Raw genomic sequence first — 26,642 nt, 5'->3', positions numbered from 1 at the left:
TCAATGCTATTTCCAGATTGTTAAATGAGTTATTAATCTAAGGTCACTCAATACATTGAGGACTTTAATTATTTTATGTCATATGTGGACATGGCGCATTATAAGGTCAAAACCAGGGTAATATTTATGGGCAAATGAATTACACTAGATGGAAAGACTATATAAACATTAGTTAAACCTCAACATCAAAACTTTTTTAAAATCGCAATAATTACATCCAAAGGACAGATCATTTTCAGTCATCAGGCAAAAATGCAAATTGGGAGGCTTGAAATGTTCTTACAATTTGATTTTATGGGAATGATGAGATTCATATCAAATTAAAAAGTCACATTATCCAACTCCCAAGTTTCACAAGATCGTACAATATCCAAATTAGCATTAGATTGGAAATCCACAAATATGTGTGACTACAAATGTCATAAAGGTAAAAAGTTTAATCGTTTTTGTTCAAAGTTCAACCCTTCTACCACACTCACGATCAAAAATATCAGTGCCTCATTGTTACCCAGTTCAAAATGCAACCCCTTTCAAAATAATAAATAATTGTCATTCAGAACAGTCTACAAAAAAAATGCACAGCTCAGCAAAATGTTTTACTGATTTCCAGCAACACTGCCTAGTCTGATATTCAACAATTCATACATTTTCCTGCTAACCTGATAATTGACAGAAACTTTAAGGTGAGAATAATCATAAAATATTTTACACCAATTTGTGAGACAATTCATTGTTAAGCTCATTAACATTGAAGGCACATCTCCATTTAAAAAGTTGTTTGAGATTTTACAAAACCCAGACCACATAAAATAGCAAAGGAAGTATCTATTTTTTTACTGTCATGATACTTCACGCTCTGGAATGTCTTTGCAGAGGAGGCAAGGAGGAATTTAATCGTTAATTGAACCAGCAGGTGGCTTGAAAATTAATGCATCATTAAAGGCATGGCCATATGGTCGCAGTCTGTAAACACCATACATCATAACATGCATATGGTTGGGAGAACCTCCATGAAAAGTAATGGCCACATCAGAGCAACATCCTTCCACAACCTCATTTTTATGGTTAGACATTGACTCCTCAATTAGGGTTTTTATATTTTTTGAGTTGAACAGTTCTTTTCCTTCATTGTCTTCTGCATTTTCAGCAAATACTCCTTTGTATTTCAAACATACTGCAAGTTCCTTTTCTTCAGACATCTTCCACAGTAAATTCCCCTTTTCCGGACATTTATCAGGATCATCCAGAACCAAATTCAGCCTCTTTAATGCTTCTGCACTGAGGACCACACCTGAAGACATCTCAACATAGTCCAAATTACCCGACTTGACTGTGTGACCAATATAAAAAGGTTCTTTTGGATCTTTATTTAACAAAAAGAATTTAAGATTTTCAATAATTGCAAATGTAGATGACTCTACCAGAAAGAACCAGCCATAGTCATCCTTGTAGTTTTCATAAACATGCTTGAAGGCTTTTCTGGTCTTGATCCATTGGTCTTCTGTTCCAAGACCAACTGATTCAAAGGGTTTTATGGTTTCAGAACTGTAAAAAACAGCTTTGTCACAATGTTTGCTCCAGGTTTCCACCACCGAGGCCCAATATCCAATTTCTTTCGGTTTAACCATGATTAAACACAGAACTCGGATACTCTGGGTAAGCTCCATTCGCATTGCCTCTGAAAGTATATTTAGTTCGTCCTTGTTGGGGGCTTTGATGTGGTGGTGTTGGTGATATCCGTGTGACATTTGGCCGCCTGTCTTAGTGTTGTTAATCATGGTGAGGAACAAGCAGAATACTCCACCCAGCAGTATACCCTTCAGGAAGGGAATGCTCTCTTTAATCATCTTTACGACGAAGGAAAACAAGCAGTTCGAAATGGAATTTTCCTCAGCAATCAATCACCTCTGGTTTGGGGGAATTACAAAATAAAGTTGTGCATCAAATCAGCTCTTTGAAAGGCGGCGGTGAAGGGGGAATTGGGGGCAACATATCGGCCGAGCCACGGGCTGAAGATCCGTCACCAGGGCAACAAACCCCACCACCTGGGCCTAAATCCCACCACCAGGGGTTGCAGCCCGACCACCTTCCACGCCCAGACCCCCCCGCCTACACTCCCCGAAACATCCGCCAACTCACCTGCAATCAAAGATCTCTGCTCTAAGATCTTTGCCTGCAATCGTTGAACGTGGTTCTGCATCCGCTGGGAAAACACCCAACGCCGTGGAGTGTTGGGGCGGTATCTGCCAAACCACCCGGAAGGACGGTTCTGCCAGTATGAAAGATGGCCGCACAGGACGGCCATACTTAATGCTGGCAGATTTTGAACTCAGGTGTGCAATAGATGAAAGGGAGAACTGCTGGGTGTCTCAGAGGTGGGAAAAATATATTCTATATGGCTTGTAAGAAATCAGGTGATATCCATTCAAGACCATTGTAAATACTACGACCTCGGGTGTTTCAGAGGAAGAGGATTTAACTTTCTGGTGCCTTTCCCCACAGTGGAAATTTTTGATTCTGCTGTGGAGGGACATTTGTGTTGAACTCTATAATGTGTTGTGTTTCTTAGTATTAACTACAGTACTCGTCCATTAATATTTGCACATTTAGAAAATGTGTTTTGACTTCAGAGGCTAAATTATTGTAATTAATTGTGTGCAGCTATACTCTCAGCATTGATCTTCATGACTATCTAGTCTCCACCATTATTTTACTTGTTCACCGACTGCATATTCTGAATTGGTTCAGTACAATATGCTGTATTTTTTTTTACAGACACTTTGAGATCTACATGAGGAAGATTGCCATACACAATTTGACCGGCTACATAAATCTCGAGCCTGCAAGCGCAGGTCAAAGGCTATCCTATGATGGGTGACCTGCACCTGAAATGCCAAAGCCTCTCTAACATGTAGAAGGCACAGCCAGGAGCGGGATATAATACTGATTGCTGAATTAGTGCAGGACCAACAAATCAAGGGTTTGCATTATCTAGGACAGTGTTTCCCAAAGTGGGGTACGAGTACCCACAGTGTTACGCGAAGGGTCTTCTGGGTGGCACGCGGCAATTTTCAGCCATGTACTACTGAAACATAGATTAATTGTTAGAAAAAACTGTGGTTACGAATTATTTTATACATACATATTTGCAAATAATTTATATATATATCGTATGAATTCTCCTACTCAGTTGAGATAGCTGCTGTATTTGGTTAGTTTGCAGACTCCCACGCGACAACCCATAAATTTTCGTTCAGCCTCACTTGCCCGAATGGTTTGCACTTCGTGTGCGTCAGCGACTAAGAAAGAGTATTCATATGGTCTTGGGTAAATGCTTTTCTAGCCCTTAAATTCTCAATTATGGATCATTGGTTAAAATCTGGGTGTATAAAACGCACAAAAGAGATCAATAAAAAGATAGTAGCCGCAGACAATGAGAAAACGTCGATATATCTGGACCATATGAATATAATGAAATTGAGAAGGGTGTGCCACTTGACATCTCTAAAGGACCAACTAAGAAGATGGTAAAGAAACTTCGTAAATACAATGTAAATTACTTGGAATATGGATTTTCATTATGGAGATGGAGATGAAGATGAACCAGCTCTATTATGTGTCATTTGTCATGAAATTTTAACAAATGAGAGTATGAAGCCTTCCAACTTGAAGCGCCATTTTGAATTGAAACATATCGAATACAAGACAAACCTGTGGAATGTTTCGAGAATAAACTTAAAGATTTTTTTTTTAAAAAACCTCAGAAAATAATGTGCGGCCTGACAGGAATGATCGGAGATGGCGCAAAAAGGTCTTTTGATCGTATTTGGCTCTCAAATAATACTGTTCATTGAAGAATTACCGAAATGGCTGAAAATATAAAACAAATATTATTCTCCGACATCCGTCAGAATCGTTATTATGCATTACAGGGGGACGAATCCACTGACAATATGAATTTTGCAAATCTTTTGGTGTTCGTGAGGTATGAAAAAGACCAAAGACTTCATGACGACCTTTTATTTTGCCAACTTTTGCCAGAACATACAACTGGAGAAGAAATCTTTAACATTATGGATGAATTTATGCAACAAAACAAACTTGATTGGAAGCGTTGTGTTGGAATAAGCACAGATGGAGAGAACCCCATGGTCGGATCTAAACAAGTGCTAGTTTCAAGGATTCAAACTATTGCACCAGATGCAAAATCTGCACATTGTTGCATACACAGAGAGGCTTTTGCTACACATATGATTTCTGCAGACCTAAAAAATGTTTTAGACGAAGCAGTGAAAATCATAAATTATATTAAAGGACGTCCGTTAAATGCCCGACTTTTCTCACACCTGTGCGAAGAAATGGGTAGTAATCATACCCAACTTCTTTTCCATACCACGGTACCTTGGCTTTCTCGTGGAAAAGTGTTGACTCGTTTATTTGAACTCTGGAATGAACTACTGGTTTTTCTTAATGAAAGCTTTGAATTGAAAGAATGTTTACAAGACTGGAGATGGCTCTGTCAATAAGCATATCTGGCAGACATATTTTTGTTTTAAATAATCTTTATTTGTCCTTACAAGGCAAGGAAATTTCTATATTTCACATTCAAGATAAGGTGAGCGCCACAGTGGCTAAATTGAAGTAGTGGCAAAAGCGAGTTGTTAATGAAGTGGACTCTTTTCAGTCTCTTCATGAATTACAGACAAGTTCAAGCGAACAAATTGAAGGCTTGTTTGATGGTTATTATAATACAGAATTTACAGTTAACAAATTAATCTAGAAAAGTATTTCCCTGAATTGGACAAAGATATTGAGTGTATAACATACCTATTCAACATCAATCAATCAGTCTGAAGAAGGGTTTCGGCCCGAAACGTTGCCTATTTCCTTCGCTCCATAGATGCTGCTGCACTTTTGTCTACAATCAGTGCCAAAAGGTCTGTCGCAAACAGAAGAACAACTTTTGGAACTAGCTTCTGAAGGATTCTTAAAAAACAAATATAAAGAGAATACATTATCTTCATTTTGGTTACAAACACAAAATGAATTTCCAGAATTGTCAGATAAAGCTGTAAAGTTCATTTTTCCATTTCCAAGCTCATACCTGTGTGAAGTTGGATTTTCGGTCCTTGCGGACATTAAGACGAAGAATAGGAACTGCATATTAGATGTCGAACCGCAACTGAGGTTGAAATGAACAACTACAGAGGCAAATTTTGCCGAAATATTTTCCCAACATAAGCAATTACATCCTTCACATTGATGATAAATTATTTTAATTAAAAATGTATTTAATGGATACTTTATTAATTTTATTCTAGTAATTATACATGATATTATAGAACATTTTTGTTTACATGCTAACTTTAATCCAAAATAAAATGTATGCTATTTTTATCGACTTTTACAATGAAATACGATTTTGGGAATCACATATCTAGGGCAAAGCAGCCTGCTTGCTTTAAACATTAATTTCCTCCCAATGTGTAAGACCTATAAAATATATTGCAGTGATTCACCCAAGAGATCCCAAAGATGTGACCTGTACCATCAAGTATCCCAAGGACAGCAGATATGTGGGAACACCACCACCTGCAGGTTCCCCTCCAGGTTGCACTGTCACTGATTTGAAAATAGAATAGAATAGAATAGAATAGTTTCTTTATTGTCATTGTAACATGGGCCATGTACAACGAAATTTAAAATGTCAGCCAGTCAGTGCAGCATTCAAACATTTCTAAAGCTAACGAAACATCCACGGTAAAATAATAAAGATAAGCAAATAAATAAAAATCACAGACAAAGCACGCATACACACCCAACCCTCCATCCTTCTGTCGATTTCACCGTTACCACAGTCCCTTAGTCTGTATCGCCCCTGCGTTCCTTGGCGGCCACATTTAGTACTTTTATAGCAGTGGGGTAAAAACTGTTTTTTAGTCTATTTGTCCTTGTCCTTGTGGATCTGTACCGTCTGCCTGACGGCAACAGTTCAAACAGGGAGTGTCCGGGGTGGGAGATGTCCTTTATTATATTCTGGGTTTTTTTATTGCAGCGGGAACTGTGTAGGTCCTTCAAGGTAAGGAGAGGGCAGCCGACAATCCTCTGGGCGTTGTCAATGGCCCTCTGGAGCGCTTTCCTCTGAGCCGCTGTGCAGCTGGTGTACCACACGCATACACAGTATGTTAGTATGCTCTCAATGGAGCACCGATAAAAGGACAGCAGCAGCCTCTGAGTGATGTTGTTCTTCCTGAGCACCCTCAGGAAGTGCAGTCTCTGCTGGACCTTTTTCAGCAGCGCAGTGGTGTTCACGCTCCACGTCAGGTCCTCCTCAATGTGGATTCCCAGGAAGCGGAAATCCGCCACCCTCTCTACACAGTCCCCTCTGATGGTCAGTGGTACCATGTCCGTTTTGTTTTTCCTGAAGTCTATTATTACCTCCTTCGTCTTTGAGGTGTTGAGGAGCAGGTTATTTTCTTCGCACCACACTGTCAGCTGCTCCACCTCATCCCGGTAGGCGTACTCGTCCCCCGCGGAGATGAGTCCCACCACTGTAGTGTCATCCTGTAGCCATACAAAATGTATTCCTATTTCTTCATCATCACTGGGTCAAACTCCCAGCACTCCCTACCCAACAGCACTGCTGTATCATGACCAGGACTTTTGTGATTTAAAACTGAGTTGACAACAGCCTTCAATGGTAATTGAGGATGGGTTAGAATTTCTGGCATTGCCAGTGACAATCATTTAAAAAATTTAACTCACAATTTATTAAAATAATCAAAAGCAGAATGTACAGTGGGAACGATGTGAGGGAAAAATAAACAAGAAAGCAGAAAAAAAGAGAAAGTCCAAGTAAAAATAAAATTGGGACGAGATTGATTTACTGGGTAGGAATCTATTTTTCAGACACATTGGCCTCCCACAAGGAAACGCATTCAGCCACAAATTTATAGGTTAAAAGTTACAAAATTATCTTCTATTTATTCAGATTGATCTTTGTAATCTGCATTTGAGGAACAAGCATTCCACAAGATGATAATCGAGAATTAAAAGTATACAGTACAGTATTTCCTTATCTATGCAAATCTAGAGATTTACATAGAACTCTGGAGGAACATGTTAGTTAAATATGTAGGAATGAACCACAGATGTTGGTTTAAACCGAAGATAGGCACCAAAAGCTGGAGGAACTCTGAAGGTCAGGCAACATCTCTAGAGAAAAGGAATAGGTGACGTTTCAGGTCAAGACTGAAAGTGGGGTTTTGCCCCAAGGGTCACCTATTCCTTTTTTCCAGAGATGTTGCCTGACCCATTGAGTTACTCCAGCTTTTGGTATCTATGTTAGTTAAATATGTATGGCTCACTGTTTTTAGAAAAGTAGTAAACGTATAATGTAGAAACATAGAAAATAGGTGCAGGAGTAGGCCATTCAGCCCTTTGAGCCAGCACCGCCACTCAATATGATCATGGCTGATCATCAGTACCCCGTCCCTGATTTCTCTCTAACTCTCTCTTGAATACATGTACAAAATAGTTTCTTATTGCAGTGAATGTGTTGCGTAATTCACTGAAAAATAATAATGTAAAAAATGATATTTACCTTTGATCAGTAAACCATCCTTGCTTGAAAATATAGAACTCCACAATTGCAAAACTAGCAGAACTGCAAAATTTATTAGAATTTGGTTCAATACCAATGACGAAAACAATGTTTAATCAATGAAGGAATTCAGAAGGCTGTGGAGGCTTAGTGAATGGATATTTTTTAAGGCAGAGATTGATTAGTATGGGTGTCAGAGGTTATGGGGTTGGGAGGAAAAGATAGATCAGTCATGAATGGCAGAATAGAAACTAAGGTAAATTAAAGAGGGAGCTGAAGGTGCCAATCCAGCGGAAGAGAACAGCGGACGTTTGCCGTGGAGATTTAAAGGTCCAAAATATCGGGAATTATCACGTTTGCTCGCTGAATTTCATCAAAAGGCATTATTGACTTACTTTTGATGAAATGCAGCGAGCAAACGCGATAATTCCCAATATTTTGGACCTCTAAATCTCCACGGCAAATGTCCGCTGTTCACTTCCGCTGGATTGGCACCTTCAGCTCCCTCTTTAATTTACCTTAGTTTCTATCTTTTTTTTCTTCTGTAAATCTAGGTAGCTGTGCCTCACGGTCTCCCCGACTGGCACAATAAATTGCAGATCAAAACCTGGCCGTTTTCTATGTTTTTAACGGGTGGGAAAGTGCATGTTTTCCCATCCACTAACATGTACCGGAAGCCTAGCATGTCCTCCACTTGAGATTTTTGGTCACGTGGGTGCGGATCTACGCTCCAGTGACCTTTAGTGAAATCACCCTATACTAAATCTCGTTGCACTTATGTGCAATGACAATAAAAGATATTATTATTATTATAAAGTCGCTAGAATTTAGAAGTTTCAAGTCAAGTCAAGTCAAGTTTATTTGTCACATACACATACGAGATGTGCAGTGAAATGAAAGTGGCAATGCTCGCGGAACAACAAAACAACCAAACAAATTTGAGGGGGGATCTGATAGAAACTTACAAAATTCTTAAGGGGTTGGACAGGCTAGATGCAGGAAGATTGTTCCCGATGTTGGGGACGTCCAGAACAAGGGGTCACAGTTTAAGGATAAGGGGGAAATCTTTTAGGACCGAGATGAGGAAAACATTTTTTCACACAGAGAATGGTGAATCTCTGGAATTCTCTGCCACAGAAGGTAGTTGAGGCCAGTTCATTGGCTATATTTAAGAGGGAGTTAGATGTGGCCCTTGTGGCTAAAGGGATCGGGGGTATGGAGAGAAGGCAGGTACAGGATACTGAGTTAGATGATCAGCCATGATCATATTGAACGGCGGTGCAGGCTCGAAGGGCCGAATGGCCTACTCCTGCACCTCTTTTCCATGTTTCTAACGTGTGGAAGTGCCCGCCCGCACGGAGTGAAGGCCGAGCAAGAACAGAGAGCACATGCGAGCCGACCAGTGGCGGCGGCACTGGCACTCGGCCCGCTGGCTGAGTGGCAGCGGCCTGACCAATAGGATCCCAGCTGCTGAATCCGCCCTCTATGACGCCGCCGCCCTCTCCCATCATCCGACCAATGAACGGGCGAGACCAGCAGCAAGTTCGCTTTCCAAAGTTAGGTTGAGGCGAGCGATATTTCCCAGCGTCCTCTGCGCGCGCTCTTCGCGGCTTTCGGTCGTTCGTCAGAAGCGCAGTGGCCTGAAATCTGAGGTAAAAAAAATCAAATTTAACCAAAAACACCCCCTGAACTAAAATCTACACCCTTTTGGGTCCACACCGGGTGCGCGAAAATATTTACAACCTGAAATAAAATCGAAAATTCGACGCCGAGATCAATCGCGCGGGTGGCGGGATTTTTTTTTTGTTTCCGTTAAATTTTCAGGCTTGGATTTTTTTTCCTCCTTTTTTCTTCCTCCCCCCCCCCCCCCTCCTCCTCAACTGCAGAAATCATGCAGGATCACATTCAGAAATCCGGCGGTCGCAACCGCTCCGATAACAACAGCCCACGGAAGAGGGATTACCGTCAGGAGCAGGGGCCGGGCGGCGCCGCCAACAACCACCATCACCAGCAACAGGCCTCGGGCCGACATGGCGACCGGGCCTCCGCCGCCGCCCCCACCGGGCCCGGCATCACCGTCGACATGACCAATTTCCGCAAGCCCGGCGAGAAGACCTACACCCAGCGCTGCCGTCTCTTCGTCGGCAACCTGCCCAACGACGTGAGCGACGACGAGTTCAAAAAGATGTTCGAGAAGTATGGGGAGCCGTCTGAGATATTCATCAACAAGGATAAAGGCTTCGGCTTCATTCGTCTGGTGAGTGCGGCCGCCTCGGTCTTTGTTCTCCGCCCCTCCCCCATCCACCCACCATTTCGTGCATGTGAAGCCTCTTTCCCGGCGTGTGTAAACCGTTCATGGCATTACCCGTTTTGGTATAATCTTTAAAAAAATTAGCGTGTTTTAACATTCACTTTTCAGCCAGTTAATTTCGAAACGTGACATGCAAAGTCTAAAGAAGGAGGGTCACCCATTCCTTCTCTCCATCGATGCTGCCCGTCGCGCTGAGTTACTCCAACATTTTGTTTCTATCTTGTTCAAGAAGGAACTGCAGATGTTGGAAAATCGAAGGTAGACAAAAGTGCTGGAGAAACTCAGCGGGTGCGGCAGCGATGGAGCGAAGGAAATAGGCAACGTTTCGGCCTGAGTTGTTTCTCCGGCACTTTTGTCTACCTTTTACAAAGAAACATAGAAAATAGGTGCAGGAGTAGGCCATTCAATATGATCATGGCTGATCATCCAACTCGGTATCCTGTACCTGCCTTCTCTCCATACCCCCTGATCCCTTTAGCCACAAGGGCCACATCTAACTCCTTCTTAAATATAGCCAATGAACTGGCCTCAACTACCTTCTGTGGCAGAGAGTTCCAGAGATTCACCACTTGTTTCTATCTAAAGGGTCTGGGGTTGGGATAAGAAGACTTCGTTAATCAGGGGTGGGTTGATTACTCGGACCAAACTAAACGCACATATCTAGCATTTTGTGCCTATCTTCGGTGTAAACCAGCATCTGCAGTTTCTTCCAACACATGCAAAGGGAACTGGGGACAGTGAAGAAGGGCGACACAAGGGAGAAATTGCATATGCCACTTTACTAAAAAGTGCTGGACTAACTCAACTTGTCAGGCAGCATCTCTAGACGACATGGGTAGGTGACATTTGGTATCTGAAGAACTGAAGAAGTCTGAAGAAGGGTCCCGACTTGAAAAACATTGCCTATCCAACTGTGCTGCCTGACCTACTGAGTTACTCCAACACTTTTTTTCCTTTATTTTTACACCGAAAAAGGGTCCTGTCCCAAATCGCCGTCTGTCCATTCCATGCAGAGATGCCCGACCTGCTGAGTTACTTCAACAATTCGTGTTTGTAAAGGGAACTGGTGTGTTTCAGCTTTAAAATTCTCAGGGTGTGGTGATTTGACCAAGGGCTAAAGACTATTTTGCAATGTTAGTATCCATTAAAAACCCCCCATTTCAGGCAACACTGTAATATTTTGTAACTGATCAAAAAAAAGTGCTAATTAAATTATTTGGATGTATGAATAAGGCAACATCCAGAAGAAGGGTCCATGCGTGAATTGTCATTGGTCATATTTCCCTCCACATATACAGCTTAATTTGTTGAGTTCCTCCAGTGGTTGATTTTTGTTCAAACAATATGATCAGTTCTGTTGGCAGGATGGGGATATTTTCAGATGTGGTAATTGTCTTTTTTTCGATGTTGGGAGAGTGACCTTTCAATTTCTAATTTTTGTTTGACTTGTTTTACAAAAGGCAGCCCTTGGGATCTGTTCTGTCATTCAGCTAAGATTGTTACAGATCTGCCCGAGTTGAATTTTCCCACACCATCTTGAAATTGGTAGCCAAAATTTTACCTTAATTTTATCCTTGTAATATCATTGCTGAGGCGACCCATTGTCTTGTCAAACACATTTCATTGTACTGTTGACCCTTTGTTAACCTACATATGACAAATAACACTGAACTAAACAATGTAATCAAGGACCATTTTTCCCTTGTAATTCTCCTTTCTCCACTCCCATTGGGCAAAAGATATAAAGGCCCAAAAGCATGTACCGGCATGTACCTTTAGACCGTTAGAGATATAGTGGGGAAACGGGTCCCACGGCCCACCGAGTCCACACCGACCCGCAATCATCCCACGCACAAGCACTCTCCGACACACAGGACAATTTACCAATTAACCTACAAAACCTGTATGCATTTGGAGTGTGGGAGAAAACCAGAGCACCCGGTGAAAACCCACATGGTCACAAGGAGAATGTACAAACTCCGTAGACAAGATTGAACCTGGTCTCTGGCGCTGTAAGGCAGCAACTCCACTGCTGTGGCACAGCCGCCAAGCGAGCTAAGCTAACATGCACTTGATCTTACAACCTACCTCATTGCAGACCTACTTTTTCCTCTAGTGATAACACTGTTCTGCACTCTGATATTTTACTGAATGTCAGGTACATGATATTAATTCACCAATGCTGAGAAATTCCACAATTCCCTAAAATTCAGAAAATGTATTTCTACTCTAAATGACTTGGATGCCGTAGATCAAAGATCCTATCGCAAGCAAGATAGTGCACTCCTGCTAAAACCAATGGGCTGACGTGTAGTACGGAGCGGAACGTCGGCCATTTCAGTAAACCTGACCCGACTTTGTAAATCCCTCTCACAGTAATCAGCGTTGCGGGGGAACAGTTTGTGTGTGTGTGATAGTGTTAGATTCATGATTCATAATTCTGTTATTTTTTATTGATTAATATGTTAATAAATTATAATTTTGTTAAATTTATTTTTTAATGTTTTGGATTCAAAGCCCCGGGATTGGGATCGGACTGTGCAAGGGTGAAGGGGGCACTGAGGGCAAAGAGGGTGTGCCCACACGGCAGTATAAAAGGAGAGACCGTTCCAATCCACGCTTCCCTCTTTCTGTCTCCGCTGTGCCTTTTCAAAATTGGTTGATTATTTTTCCTGCAAAAAGAGAAAAGCGGAGTGAGCGAGAGTGAGGGGCTGAAGCTTGCACCGAGTGAGCGAGCGAGTGTAGCCCAAGGAAAGTCCGTCTGCTCCCCACCCCTTCTGCCCCAACAAATAACAAATGTAGCTTGCATGATGCTGAGACCTGCTCACAGGGAGAAGCTGCACGCTGTGAACAACGTGGAGGACTATATGGATTCAATTGGGTCTCCGCCTTTCTATCTCCAGAGGAACTTTTCTCTGATGAGGGAAATTGATGCTCAATACCAAGGTAAGAACTGGGGTACGAGCCCGACCCCCACCAAATTGCTGCCGCACTGGGGCGGGCCGAACAAAAGAGCCGTTCCAGCACAGCCATTTTGGCAGAAAGAGGAATAAATGTCCGACAGTCAGCGACGCAGAGCAGTAGTGAAGAGCAGACCGGGAGTCGGGCAGCGACCATGATGGGGGAAGAAACCGAAGGGCCGTCTGTTCTCGGCTTCGGCTTCGGACCTCATGCCCATAACGGGGCAGAGAGAAAAGGAGGAGAAGATTTTTAATAAAGATCTTTGATTTTTATGAGGATGTTCCTTTAACCAGCTTCCGTCTCCATACTAGAATCCAAAGATTGCTAAAGGATCTTTGCTAGCATCTTTGCTCAGCTATGGCGGAGACGGAAGGCGGTTACGGAAATGGGGCCGAAGATTACCCATGAATCTGCCCATGACCCTACTATGTCTTTTTCGCCGAGTGGGCTATCTTGCTTGCTATAGGATCTTTGCCGTAGATTGCCTGGGTAAAATATTCATAACCTTCTAAGTGAAAAATTTAGTAGTATTTTACTGCTAAATGGTTCCGGTCTCCTCACTTGAAATATTCACCCTGTCAAGCCACATGAGAATTTCATAATTTTCAATGAGGTCACCTTTCATTTTTATTAACTAGAGAACACAGGTTTAGAATGTTCAATCTCCTCATCCTGCAAACCGGCCATTCCAGGAATCCTCCCTAAGGCAAGTATAAACATTTTTATGTAAGGCTATCAGAATAGTACACTACTCCAGGTGTGCTCTTGCTGAGGCTCTTAATTACAGCGGGGAGACTTTAATCCTATTCTCAAGCCTCCTGTAATAAAGGTCATCATAACTTTTCCTTCTGGTTGCTCACTTTGCTTACATGTTAACAATGATTTTATTTTTGATTTTCACACAAAAGCTCTGATGAACAGCTTTCTTGGTCTACTCACTATCACTGCATTAATGAATGTTATTTTTTTTAAAATCCACATTGCGGATGCGTATTGTGAATAAATAGGACGTGTGCATTGATCCCCGTCGTACCAATCCATTTACAGCCAGCCAACTTGAGAAGGAATTGTTGAGTGGGTTTGTTCAGAAAGAACAATGCAAATCAACAATTCTATCGCTTTTCAATCCAATTTCATCCCATTTCTTCGCTCCATACTGTGACTCACCCGCTGAGTTTCTCCAGCTTTTTGTCTACCTTCGATTTTTTTCGGCATCTGCAGTTCTATCTTAAACTTTTCAATCCATGTCAGTATATTACCTCAATTCCATGCATTCTAATCTTGATGGCCAATCTGCGTGGAATTTACTTTTTGAAAACATTCTGAAAATCAAAATAGATCACATCCTCTGGTTCCACTTTACCATTTCTACAAGGCCATTTGAATGGATTACAATTGTTTAATGAAGCATAATTTCCCTTCCAGAAATCAATATTGACTCCTCCGTCCTAGTCGTTCCTAGGTATTATTATAAATTACACCATTTTATATGCTGCTGATGAGAGGGGAAGGGGGGTGAGAGGAGAGGAGGGTAGAGGGAGGGAGAGAGAGTAGAGGGGAGAGAGGAGGTGGGGAGGGAGGAGGGGAGCCAGGCGAGTGAGTGGGCTGCGAAAAGTGGAGATAGCCCGGGGAGAGAGAGAGAGAGAGTACAGGGCCCGACTTTTGAAATCCGGAGCGGTTGGCAGCGAGGGGAGGAGTAGGATAGGAGCGGTTAGCTGCGGGAGGGAGGGGTGGGGGAGGGGAGTAACTTCACTCGATGCGCCAGGGAGAGAGTACAGGGGACGAGCGGTTAGCAGCGGGAGGGGAAGGGGCGTGACTTCACTCGCTGTGCCGGGGGGGCGGGGCCACGAGCAAAGGCATTGTGACGTCATCAGCTGGCCAGCGGTTAGATTTGAAAAAAAAGTCAAGATTTGTGAACAATTTTAGTGCAAAACTCGGGAAATGATTAATCAAATTTACAGATGATGAGATTTTTGAAATCACGGGGTAAATCTCTACCGGAATATGTAACACTTTCTTGGACCTCATTTGCTGATTTAAAAGGTTCCCCAAATTCAGACATTGCTATTTTGGGAAACTTTATAACCCCTCCTTTGATTTTTGTACGATCTTCCACGTTAAGCGCTATCTGATCAAATATGTGAAGACCGACACAAAAAGCTGGAATAGCACAGTGGGACAGGCAGCATCTCTGGAGAGAAGGAATGGGTGACATTTCGGGTCGAGACACTTCTCACATTAACCTTTTTGAATGATGCTTAATACCTATTCTCCGTTTTCTAGTTTGAAGAAGCTCTTTGTTTAAATCAGCATTCTTTCTTTAAGGGTTTCTCGATGACCATTGCCTTTTGGATTTTTATTCCTTTTCACAAATCACTGGTATCTGTGTGAAATCTGGTGGGTCCTTGTTACCTAACTTCCAAAGTAACATTAGCAAATTTGCAGATGACACAAAGCTGGGTGGCAGTGTGAACTGTGAGGAAGTTGCTATGAGAATGCAGGGTGACTTGGACTGGTTGGGTGAGTGGGCAGATGCATGGCAGATGCAGTTTAATGTGGTTAAATGTGACATTATCCACTTTGGTAGCAAAAACAATAAGGCAGATTATTATTTAAATGGTGTTAAATTGGGTAAAAGGGGAAGTACAACCGGATCTGGGGATCCTTGTTCATCAGTCAATGAAAGTAAGCATGCAGGTACAGCAGGCAGTGAAGAAAGTGAATGGCATGTTGGCCTTCATAACGAGGAGTAGAGTATTGGAGCAAAGAGGTCCATCTGCAGTTGTATCGGGCCCTAGTGAGACCACACCTGGAGTATTGTGTGCAGCTTTGGTCCCCTAATTTGAGGAAGGACATTCTTGCTATTGAGGGAGTGCAGCGTAGGTATGCAAGGTTAATTCCTGGGATGGCGGGACTGTCATATGCTGAGAGAATGGAGCAGCTGGGCTTGTATTCTCTGGAGTTTAGAAGGATGAGAGGGCATCAACCTCGGGATGAGATTGAAACATAAGATTATTAAGGGTTTGGACATGCTAGAGATACGAAACATGTTCCTGATGTTGGGGTCACAGTTTAAGAATAAGGGGTAAACCATTTGGAACGGAGACGAGGAAACACTTTTTCACACAAATATGTGAGTCTGTGGAATTCTCTGCTTCAGAGGGCGGTGGAGGCCGGTTCTCTGGATACTTTCAAGAGGGAGCTGGATAGGGCTCTAAAGGATAGCAGAGTTAAGGGAAGGCAGGAACGGGGTACTGATTGGGGATGATCGGCCATGATCACATTGAATGGCGGTGCTGACTCCCAAGGGCCGAATGGCCCACTCCTGCACCTATTGTCTATTGGCTACAGAGTGTGAGCATTGCATCTCTTATTTATATTTTGTGCCTCTTATTAAATAACCCACTTTCAAATGTGGGCACCATTACTTCTCTTTATTAAAAAGCTGTTCAACCACTTCACTGGAGAAACATGGAACTGCCTGAAAGTAATGACATGTGGATGGGATAATGGAGGCAGTATTTGGGTGCTTGTCTTCCTTTCCCGAACTATTGGAATTAAGGGTTGGGAAGCCATGTTGCAGGTATACAAAACATTGGATCGAAGATGCTTGGAGTATTATATACATTTCTGTTCAACACACTACAGGAAGGATGTCATTGCAATAGCTAGAGTGCAGCAGTGCTGAACCAGGATGTTGGTGAAATAGAGGACTGTAGTAGGAGTGTAAAGGATGAGTTCATTCTTGCCGGAATGTAGGAGGTTGTCCTTACAGAAATATGTATATAATTATGAGGGATATAAATTGGATAGAGACAAAATGTTGGTATAACTCAGTGGGACAGGCAGCATCTCTGGAGAGGAATGGGTGATGTCGAGACCCTTCTGAGATTCTTTTTCCCAAGGATAGCAGTGTCTAAAAGTAGAGGTCCCATGTTTAAGGTGAGAGGCGAGGAAAGGAGATTTAGGGGGTACTATTTTCACCTAAAGGGTGATGGTTTCAGGATCAAGCAACCAGAACAGTTGAGAAAGACAACACAATTATAATATTTAACAGTTATTTGGACAGATACTTGGATAGGAAGGTTTGGGCAGAAAATTGATCAAATGCACTGAAATGGGATTAGTATACAGTACAATTTTTACAAAAATCGTCTAATAAAATCTGACAATGTGCACTTTAACCACGTGTGATTTAAAACATTTTTTTATTACAAATCTTAAATTGTAGAGTACAGAGGCAAGTAAATAAATGACACCAGTTATGTACATGCTTAAATGATAGACTCCATACTGATAGAATCCTGTCTCAATTTGGTATGCTTGAACTTTCTCACTTGCCACATAAAAGGTTTTAGGATGCAGTTCTTGACGCCCTGTTGGCCTAAAGCTCCCACAACCTGCTCAGTAGCACTTCCCAATGATTGTAATGTTACTGAGTTCATCTCTTGTGTGCAATTCCCTATTTACATTTTTTCTGGGATATTGCTTGTATTTTCTATAGTGAAGATCAACAATACTTTGATTCTTCTGCCACAATCTCATTTTCCCTTCATTTCTTGGACTCCATTTTGATAGGGCCATTGCTCACTTTGCTAACTATTTTTGAAATTCTCTCTTAAAACTCTTACACAAAGAGATATTTATCTTGGTGCAGATCTAAAATTGCTAAAGATCTTTTCTACCGTGGTTAATTTCCTCCCTTCAAATATTTGAGGATTTATATTTTTTCCTGTTTCCCATAATGATCTATGTGGGAGGAACTTTGTGCAAGATCGAAGAGCTGGGTAACTTCATGATCTAGGGTAAAGGGCTTCAAATTTTACCTGAACAGGTAGATATTGGGCCAGGTGTCAACAAGTTTTTTTTTTATCTCCCCATTCCTTTTCAACTTCAGTTTCTAGCATTTTTCTACCTGAAATGTCCAGAATTATGTTTATTTCATTGAAGACTGAAAATTAATTCCTGCTTATTTTGATTGCAGGAAACCAGAACCTTGGCAGAAATTGCGAAAGCAGAACTTGACGATACTACACTGAGAGGGAGGCAGATAAGGATTCGATTTGCAACACATGGTGCTGCTCTCACAGTCAAGAATCTTCCTCAGTTTGTATCAAATGAGTTATTGGATGAAGCATTTTCTATCTTTGGACCAGTGGAAAGAGCAGTGGTGATCGTAGATGACCGTGGAAAACCAACTGGAAAGGGCATTGTTGAGTTTGCGGCAAAACCTGCTGCACGCAAAGCTCTGGACAGATGCACGGATGGTGCATTTCTGCTGACAGCGTAAGTATTGAACATCAAGTGTTTTGTTCTGTTGAGTTGGGGTTGAGTTTCAAGCAGGAATTGCATTCTATATTTAACTTTAGTAATTTTGATTTTCCAGGTCCATGTTTTAATGTGCAAATGTTCAAATGATCAAGTGATATGGATTGTTATAAAATGGATAATGCCCAGTTACTCAGTTGTAAACTGGTTTGTATGTTTGTCAGTAACGGGGGCGAAAAATTATTTCCCGATCTTGCAGAGGAGTGACCTATTTAAAATCAGCTGCAAAGCAAATGATAGTGAGGTAGATTAGGTTATTTTAATTCTACCAGAAACCATTGATAGCAGATAAGGTGTCGTTGATTAATTTACCTCAGTTTGACTGTCTTAAGAGTTTGTCAATAACTATTGTTGGTTGTCAGTTTGTAGATATATAAAGTGCCTAGGCTGTGTGAGGCAGACAAGGGATCGCAGGCTCCCATGGTATGTCCACGGCCCTGCGGTGGGGCTCAAAGTCAGTCTCAAGTTAGGCCGCCAGCTCCGTGATCTTAGGCTGCATAGTGACTGGAGATAAGATCCGGAAAACAATCACAACTCCGGCAAGGTAAGCTCAAGTTCACATTTATTGTCACATGCACCAATTGGTACAGTGCAATTTGAGTTGCCATACAGCCTTACAAATAAAAAGAAAACAATACACAATTGAATTTAACAGAAACATCTACCACAGCGGAATCAATGTTCCTCACTGTGATGGAAGGCAATAAAGTCACTCTTTATGGGCGGGGCCTTTGAACCCCCTGCAGTTGCTGCTACGGACGGCCTGATGTACAGGCCCTCTCGCCGGGATGATCAAAACGGCGGCATCTGGATGGATCGGAACACACTCAGTGTCTTGGTAGTTTCTGAATCAGCTGCTTCTTACTGCGGCTACCGAAGTCCACAGGCCGAGCCGACGGAGCTTCACACTGGTGATGCTCGGCAAAATATCCCAGGACTCCGCGATGTTAAAATCAGCGTCGCGCCCACGGCTAGAAGCTCCACAGACCACGGCTCCACGGTGTTAAAGTCAACAGGAACACTCCGGAGGTCCAACATTGGCGATCCTCGACAGGATCCCAGGCTCCGCTATGGTAATTCAGCGCTGAAGCTCTGGGCCGTCTCCGGTGGGAAAGGCCACCAATTCAGTTGGTAAGTTGCGGGGGGGGGGGGGTATCGAAGATGCGACAAGGAGAAAAGAAGCATCTCCGTCCATGTAAGTGATTGAAAAACGGTTTCCCACTATTCTCCCCCTAACAAAAAAGGCTATTAAGGACTGACGAGCTGCTGGCGAGGCAGCCACTACGATTGAAAAAATGTTTTCCCCGCCCTCCTCCCCCACCCCCCACATAAAACAAACCAGAGAACACTAAATCAGACTTTTTAAAACACACTAAAAATAACAAAAAGGCAGACAGACAAACCGTTGGCAAGGCTGCCATCACTGACAGCGCCACCCAGTGGATTACTGGATTAATAAAGGTATTTGTAATGATAAAACAGTTTTGATTGAGGACCTTCAGAAAGTTTGCATTTACCTACGTGGCTACTTACAAAGGTCACCTCTACAGACTTTGAAAGAAAAAATCTACTCAAGAATTGAGAATGTGTGTGTTTCACTACCACAGAGTAAAACACTTGTTATTCATTAGTTATAGTTGAAAACATTAGCGATGCAGTGGTGATGGTTTTCAACGGGGACGGTGATGGACGCACCACACATCTCTGTCCATTTCCTGCGGACTTCCGCCGCTGGTAGTATAGGATTTTGGTGTGTGTGCTTTTATCATTCCTTACAATGCTATGTACGACACTGATCACAACTTCTACTGAAGTGTGGATGGCCGTTGGCTCGCTAGAGCTCTTCCGCCCTTTGACGGGGCTTGTTTTTGGTCCTGCTGGGGGTCCACAGCTCCCTCCTCACCTGGGAAACCAGGTGGGGGAGACGGTTTAGTCGTCGACTATCCGACTATGGATAACTGGCCATACGGTATAAAGGCGAGAGAACCCCGGTTAGGATAGATTGCCTTGGTTTTATCAATGGGTGTTCTAAACTAGATATTTCCAAACAAGTTTTGTTTTCATGATAATAGATTTTTCGTCTGTGCTCCATATCCTCCATGATTTGTCATGGTAACTTTGAAAAAAGATGCATTTTCTTTTCATGGCTAGCAAAATGGACTAATAACACTGGCTTTGTTTATATGCTGTGAAACATGGATTTCCAGGAATTGCTGACAGATTTGTTTGTTTGATCCTTAGCTGAAGTTCTTTTCGTACTTGGAACACTATCTAGACTTGCTTGGATTCCATTGATATCAATGGATCTTGTTGAAAAAAGATGTGAGGAAGAGAAGGTGTTAATGCTCATTTGTTTAAATTTAATATTTTATGATGGCCTAATTTTGAGTTTTTAAATGCCAGTGTCATAGAGTGATACAGTGGAGAAACAGGCCCTTCTGCCCAACTTGCCCACACCGGCCAACATGTCCCAGCTACACTAGTCCCACCTGCCTGCTCTTGGTTCATATCCCTCCAAACTTGTTATATCCATGTACCTGTCCAACTGTTTCTTAAACATTGCGATAGTCCCAGCTTACCTCCTGGCAGCTTGTTCCATACACCCACCACCCTTTGTGTGGGGAAAAAGTATCCCACAGATTCCTATTACATTTCCCCCCCTTCACCTTGAACCTACGTCCGCTGGTCCTCGATTCCCCTTCTCTGGTCAAGAGATTCTGTGCATCTACCTGATCTATTCCTCATGATTTTGATACACCTCAATAAGATCACTCCTCATCCTCCTACACTCCAAAGAATGGAGACCCAGCCTACTCAGCCTCTCCATATAGCTCTGACCCTCTAGTCCTGGCAACCTCATAAATCTTTTCTGAATACTTTCTAGCTTCACTGAACCCTTTCAAGCTTATCTTTCCTATAACACGGTGCCCAGAACTGGACACAATACTCCAAATTCAGTTTCACTAACGTCTTATACAACTGCAACATGACCTCCCAAATTCTATACTCAATACTCTGACTGATGAAGGCCAATGTGCCAAAAGCCTTTTCGACCACCTTATCTACCTGCGACTCGACCTTCAAGGAACCATACACCTGCACTCCCCCCCCAGAGTCCTACCATTCACTGTGTTGGTCCTGCCCTTGTTAGAAGTCCCAAAATGCAACACCTCACATTTCTCTGTATTGAATTCCATCAACCATTCCTCAGCCCTCCTGGCCAATCGATCAAGATCCTGCTGCAATCTTTCACAACCATCTTCACTATCTGCAAAACCACCCACTTTTGTATCATCAGCAAACTTACTAATCTTGCCATGTATGTTCTCATCCAAATCATTGATGTTGATGACAAGCAGTAACGGGCCCAGCACCAAACCCTGAGGCACACCACCAGTCACAGAAATTTTAAATTGGGGATCAGTAGACAATACACAATGGCCTTCTGTGTCTGAAACAGGTATATCTGATGTATCTGACACGGGTGTCAGATACATTTTAAGAACTTCAATGCCAGGACCTTTGCCAGTTGTCGGAGGCATTTCGTTAATAGGTCCTGTTATTTACTGTAATCCTCCATACAAATTAAGCTGCTGTACTTGAGGGTGGAGAGCTTATTTTCCAGTTTGAATTATCGGGTAGTTGGGCAAGGGGCAACTGTTAATTTTACTTATAATATCCATGTTTATCTCTTCTTTTGCCAAAATATGCTTCCTCCAAAAGTTTTATGCTTAGGATTTGTTTGTGAGAATCTGCTGATTTTTGTAATTGTTTTCCAATGCCAAAAAAACGTTCATTTTGGAGAGGTGATGTCTATATAATTTAATAATGCGATTAAAAGCTAATTAATTGGTACTTGTAAAGTTATCCTTGCAAAGTGATGAGCTTTCCAGTTGGATTTGTCCAAGGAAAAGAGCGTGAATATGTTGGATTCTGTTTTTCTGCAATGTCACAGGATGATATTTAACTTTCTCTGTTCTTTCATTTTTTTTTTCAATCTTGTCACCCAAAGATCTGGAAGTGCAAAATGCACATCCTGTAGGCTTCCCATTTGATATTTTGCATTTCTTTAGGACTTCCGAAGATCAACGGTGGTCTGATTTTTTAAAAATTTTTTTTTTTTAATTTAAAAAAAAGCAGTAATCTGAAGAAGGGTCACAACCCGAAACATCACTTGTCCCTTTTTCTCCAAAGATGCAGAAATTGGTTCAATAGTATTACATTTCTCAGTTTATTGTTTATTATTTACATTAAAACTAGCATTTCTAACCTAAACGATTTTCTCTCTGTAGGTTTCCAAGACCTGTGACTGTGGAACCGTTTGACCAGTGTGATGATGAAGATGGCCTTCAAGAGAAACTTGTTCAGAAAAACCAACATTATCACAAGTAAGTACTAAACGTAAATTGATTCAGCCATTGTGTATTGTCTATTGATCCCTGATTTAAAATTTCTGTGTATTTTAAATTAGAAGGTGTCTTGCTTTGGACCTGCTTTTACCAAGCAGTCAATAAAATACAGATGTGTATAATAAATTGTACATAGTTGAGTGATTTGGGATGTAAAAAAAGTATAGCACATTTCTTCCTTGTATGAACTTTTGGGAATTCTGCATGCTCCAATCCACCAGTTATAAGTGTGACTTACCAAATGTTGTTGTGCTTGTTTCCCCATGGATTATGTTGTACAAATTCATTTGAATAGTCATGAGCTGACACCATAGCTTCAGAATTTAGAGGCGTGGAAAGTACTCTTTGCAAAACCTCATCTGTGTCAATTTTACAACGACTGAGATAACACTTGGCTGAATACGTTATGCAATGTGTGGTAGCCTCTTATAATCCATTCCAAAGGATTCATTGTGAATTAAACAGGAAGATGAACTTGGATGTCTGCTTGTGTGGGCCATTATTTTCCTCCCATTAGTTGGTAATAGATTGGGAGGGATAGCCTTGTGTTTATGGACTGTTGGCCTCTCAAAAAAAATGGATGAAAGTGCCTTAAATGTCAAGAACAGTCTGAATCAATCTAATTTTTCTTTACTCTACATGAATTTGAGCATTTCAGTTACTTTGCTAATTATTCTGCATTTGGAAATCTGATAATCTATGTTGATATGTTTGTATTTGGGTAAATTTTGTTTCTTGTCTCATACTGAATTATACATTTTTCATACCTGACAATTTTTAAGGGAACGAGAGCAGCCACCACGATTTGCCCAGCATGGGTCATTTGAGTATGAATATGCCATGAGATGGAAAGCTCTGCTTGAAATGGAGAAACAACAACAAGAGCAAGTGGATAGGAATGTGAAAGAAGCACGCGAAAAACTAGAAGTGGAATTGGAAGCTGCACGTCATGAACACCAAGTCATGTTGATGAGGCAAGGTATGTTGAGAAGCAACCCATACTCTTCCCTCCTGTGTGTGCTTCTAAAGGCATTGACTTTGGTAAACAGGTTGTGAATGTGAACAATGGATACATTTTGTTAACTTCTTATTCTATTTGCCTGTGTTGTCTTCCCATTACTCTCCCAATTTTTACTCACTTCAATGTCACTGGCTACCAGAACAAGTGAACATCAAGGGCTTTGGAAATTTTGGTTTAGATTGCTAACCAAGTTGTTTAATTTGTTCTATGGCTTAAGTTATTAAAATAAATGTCGGGCTTAGTGAGGAAACATTAGCTCTATTGCCTCTCAAATGGAAAGCTTTTCAATATTTTTTTAATTATAACTGCAATTTGTTTATTCAGAATTCTTAAGCATTTATTCAAATCCCTTTAAAATAATTATTTAATTTGCTTCCCCGACTATTTTATGTAATGTGTTGAGAGTTAACGTGGTGGTTGTTTTGGCATACAAAGCACAGATGCAATGTACAAAGCGTGTTCAATAACTCCTTTTACACAAAGTACTCCTTTCGCAGTCCTTCTTGGCATGCCAATGAACCTTGGGTCTCAGACAGATGAGCAACAAATGGCCGTAACTGATATTTGTCCCAAATATGTGGAAACCAAAGGCGCTTCTCTCCTATCCCCATGGATGCAGCTGCAGCTGCAGCCTTTTTATGGGAACATGGGCTGAATTGGAAGATTCCTGGGATTGTGCACTACATTGACCGTGTGGGCTTATCTGTAGGAATTGAGTGGAGACTAGAATTAGTCTAGAAGTGATACTAAGTCAAGAGAAAGATGAACAGAGTCAAATTAGCATATCCAGGACAATTATAAAAATAAATTGTTCTTAGAAATGTATAATTTAAGCATTTTAATTAACCAAGCTTTGGTCCATAGATTTAATGAGGCGTCAAGAGGAATTGAGGCGCATGGAAGAACTACATAATCAGGAACTGCAGAAACGAAAACAGATGGAACTGAGGTAAAGATCTTTTTTGCATTAAATCAGGGGTTGGCAACCTGGTTCTGCATAGGGGCCAAGACGCATGTCTATGAGCGTGTGGCAGGCCCCATCTATCACGTGTACACATGGATCCCGCCCCGGATGGAAGGCAACAAATCACGTGTTCGCATAGATCCCGCCCCTAGTTACGGGCGCTCTGACGGACCATTGCCTTGGTTCTGTCCTGAAGGCGGTAACTCAAATACACCCACTCGTCCCCTGCCTATCGGCAACCTCGAAACCGATAGTGAAGCCCAGACCCAGAAGGTGCGCGGCCGTGCCGGCGGCTTTGCGTAGGATGCGGTACATCCAGAGCTCGGCAGCTCCGCCATTGCGGCCGCCAGAGCAGGCGTCCTTGAGTCGCTGCGGCTGCGGTACCAGAGATGACGGGTGTCTGTGGGCCGGATAATTACTGGAAAAAAATACTCCTGCGGCCCGGATGATTTTGGGTTACAGGCCGCATTCGGCCCGGGGGCCATAGGTTGCCGACCCCTGCATTAAATTCTTGAAATATTTCTGGAAGACTTTTCTGACAGATAACAGTCATCTTGATAGGAATTGCACACATACACCCCAATCCTTTGTTTCTGTATCCATAAAATGGATTGAATCTTTGTTTTTTAATTGTTGCATAATATTATAGTTGAATAAATGAAGATGGTATTTGGTGGTGATAAAAGATGCCAATTGTTCTGAGATCTGTTGAGCAGTTAATAAATAAATTGCCATGTTTGGGGTTGGAGGTGATGAGATGGTTTGTTGGCATGATGGTGTGGGGAGGAGAAGGAGTGTTGGTTTGGACGTGTGCAGTTAGAATTGGAATAGCAGTTTGGCAATGAAGAGTATACTATAAACATCTTATTGGACACACGTCTCATCTCTTTCAGAGGTATCGCGCACTCTTTGCCTACTTCCTCTACGTCTTGGTGGTTATCTAATTTTCTTCTGCCTGCACCTTGGGTGTAATCATCACTGAAACTTTTATCCATGATGTCCTCAGCATCATGGATGCTTCTGAATGATTCCAACTGCAGCTCCAGCTGTAGAATGGTCATCCAGGAGGTGCAACTCAACGCAATTCCCACAGACGAGCTTTATTGGAAAACTTTTAAATTGGCATGCAATTTGAATTTACGTGACCAAGCAAATAAGTTTTTGGCTTTTAAAAAATAAAAAATAAATTGAAAAAATGTGCCAATTTTCCATAGCATCAGCAAATTACTTATGAAAAGAATTGTTTTATGATTTTTATGCTGAAATAATTTCATGTGGGAAGAATACATTTGATAACCTTTCATGATTAATTACCGTAGGCAAGAAGAAGAACGCAGAAGACGCGAGGAGGAAATACTACTTCGTCAGCGTGAGAAGGAAGAAATGATGAGAAGACAACAGGAGAGCTTTCGAGGAAACTTTGCCGAAACTGTAAGGGTTGTGAGATACTTAGGATGATATTGCTATACTGGAGGTCAAAACTGGGATTTTAAAAATAAATCATAGGAAAGTTACTTTTTGCACCATTTTACCTGCTATTTTGTGCAATAAGCTGTGCAATATGTTAATATGTCAATATGTTAAGTCGACCCGAAACATCCTTCTCTCCATAGATGCTGCCTCACCCCCTGAGTTCCTCCAGCTTTTTGTGTCTACCTTCGATTTTACCAGCATCTGCAGTTCTTTCTTAAACATGGAATGATGAGGATTGTTTTGTAACTACAATCCTATATTTCTAGCCATTGAGCTGATTATGAAAAATTGACATGATTATAAAAGTAACTATCTAATCAAATACAGATCTTGCACGTTAATGTATATTCATCTTATTTACTCAACAAACATTTATTGCCATTTTGCACTCTTTATCTTTTCTTCAAGGTTTGGAATATTGGCATGACTCGTCATTTCTGTATTTGTGTTTCTCGCCTATGTCAGAACAGTAGTTAAGGGAGTTGCATGTCAAGCGAGACTGTTTTGTCTTTCACTAAATACAGTCCACAAATTTTCCAAATGAACCGATGCCATTCTAATTCCATCTAAAT

The 26,642-nt window shown here is 41.7% G+C and overlaps 2 protein-coding genes across 5 annotated transcripts in view; one reads left to right on the top strand and one right to left on the bottom strand.

Moving 5' to 3' along the window:
* Positions 1–274: 274 nt before the first annotated feature.
* On the bottom strand, positions 275–2,297 carry c1galt1c1 (C1GALT1-specific chaperone 1). Its single transcript, XM_055643611.1, has 2 exons — positions 2,140–2,297; positions 275–1,907 (listed from the first exon to the last, which is right to left on the bottom strand). Exon 2 carries the CDS (start codon positions 1,845–1,847, stop codon positions 891–893), a length of 957 nt encoding a protein of 318 aa, XP_055499586.1. The 5' UTR covers positions 1,848–1,907; positions 2,140–2,297; the 3' UTR covers positions 275–890.
* A 6,818-nt stretch (positions 2,298–9,115) lies between these two features.
* The window catches only part of LOC129702067 (non-POU domain-containing octamer-binding protein-like), a 64,217-nt gene continuing 46,690 nt past the window's right edge, over positions 9,116–26,642 (top strand). For 2 of the 4 annotated variants that reach the window (XM_055643601.1, XM_055643600.1), the window contains exons 1-7: positions 9,121–9,255; positions 9,490–9,860; positions 17,860–18,161; positions 22,496–22,591; positions 23,395–23,591; positions 24,498–24,582; positions 25,917–26,028. In XM_055643601.1, coding sequence (XP_055499576.1) covers positions 9,495–9,860; positions 17,860–18,161; positions 22,496–22,591; positions 23,395–23,591; positions 24,498–24,582; positions 25,917–26,028 — 1,158 coding nt within the window. In that variant the 5' untranslated portion in view covers positions 9,121–9,255; positions 9,490–9,494. Of the gene's footprint in view, positions 9,256–9,489; positions 9,861–17,859; positions 18,162–22,495; positions 22,592–23,394; positions 23,592–24,497; positions 24,583–25,916; positions 26,029–26,642 lie in introns of all 4 variants that reach the window. The other 2 variants (XM_055643603.1, XM_055643602.1) reach the window with 2 other exon arrangements.

Source organism: Leucoraja erinacea, chromosome 12 (assembly GCF_028641065.1).
Source record: "Leucoraja erinacea ecotype New England chromosome 12, Leri_hhj_1, whole genome shotgun sequence".
Lineage (NCBI taxonomy): Eukaryota > Metazoa > Chordata > Chondrichthyes > Rajiformes > Rajidae > Leucoraja > Leucoraja erinaceus.
The sequence above is the reverse complement of the archived record's forward strand: the minus strand, read 5'-3'. Positions and strand labels throughout refer to the sequence as shown.

What these genes read in the sequence shown, in the direction of transcription:
- c1galt1c1 (XM_055643611.1), bottom strand. Translation starts at nt 1,847, where the DNA reads ATGATTAAAGAGAGCATTCCCTTCCTGAAGGGTATACTGCTGGGTGGA.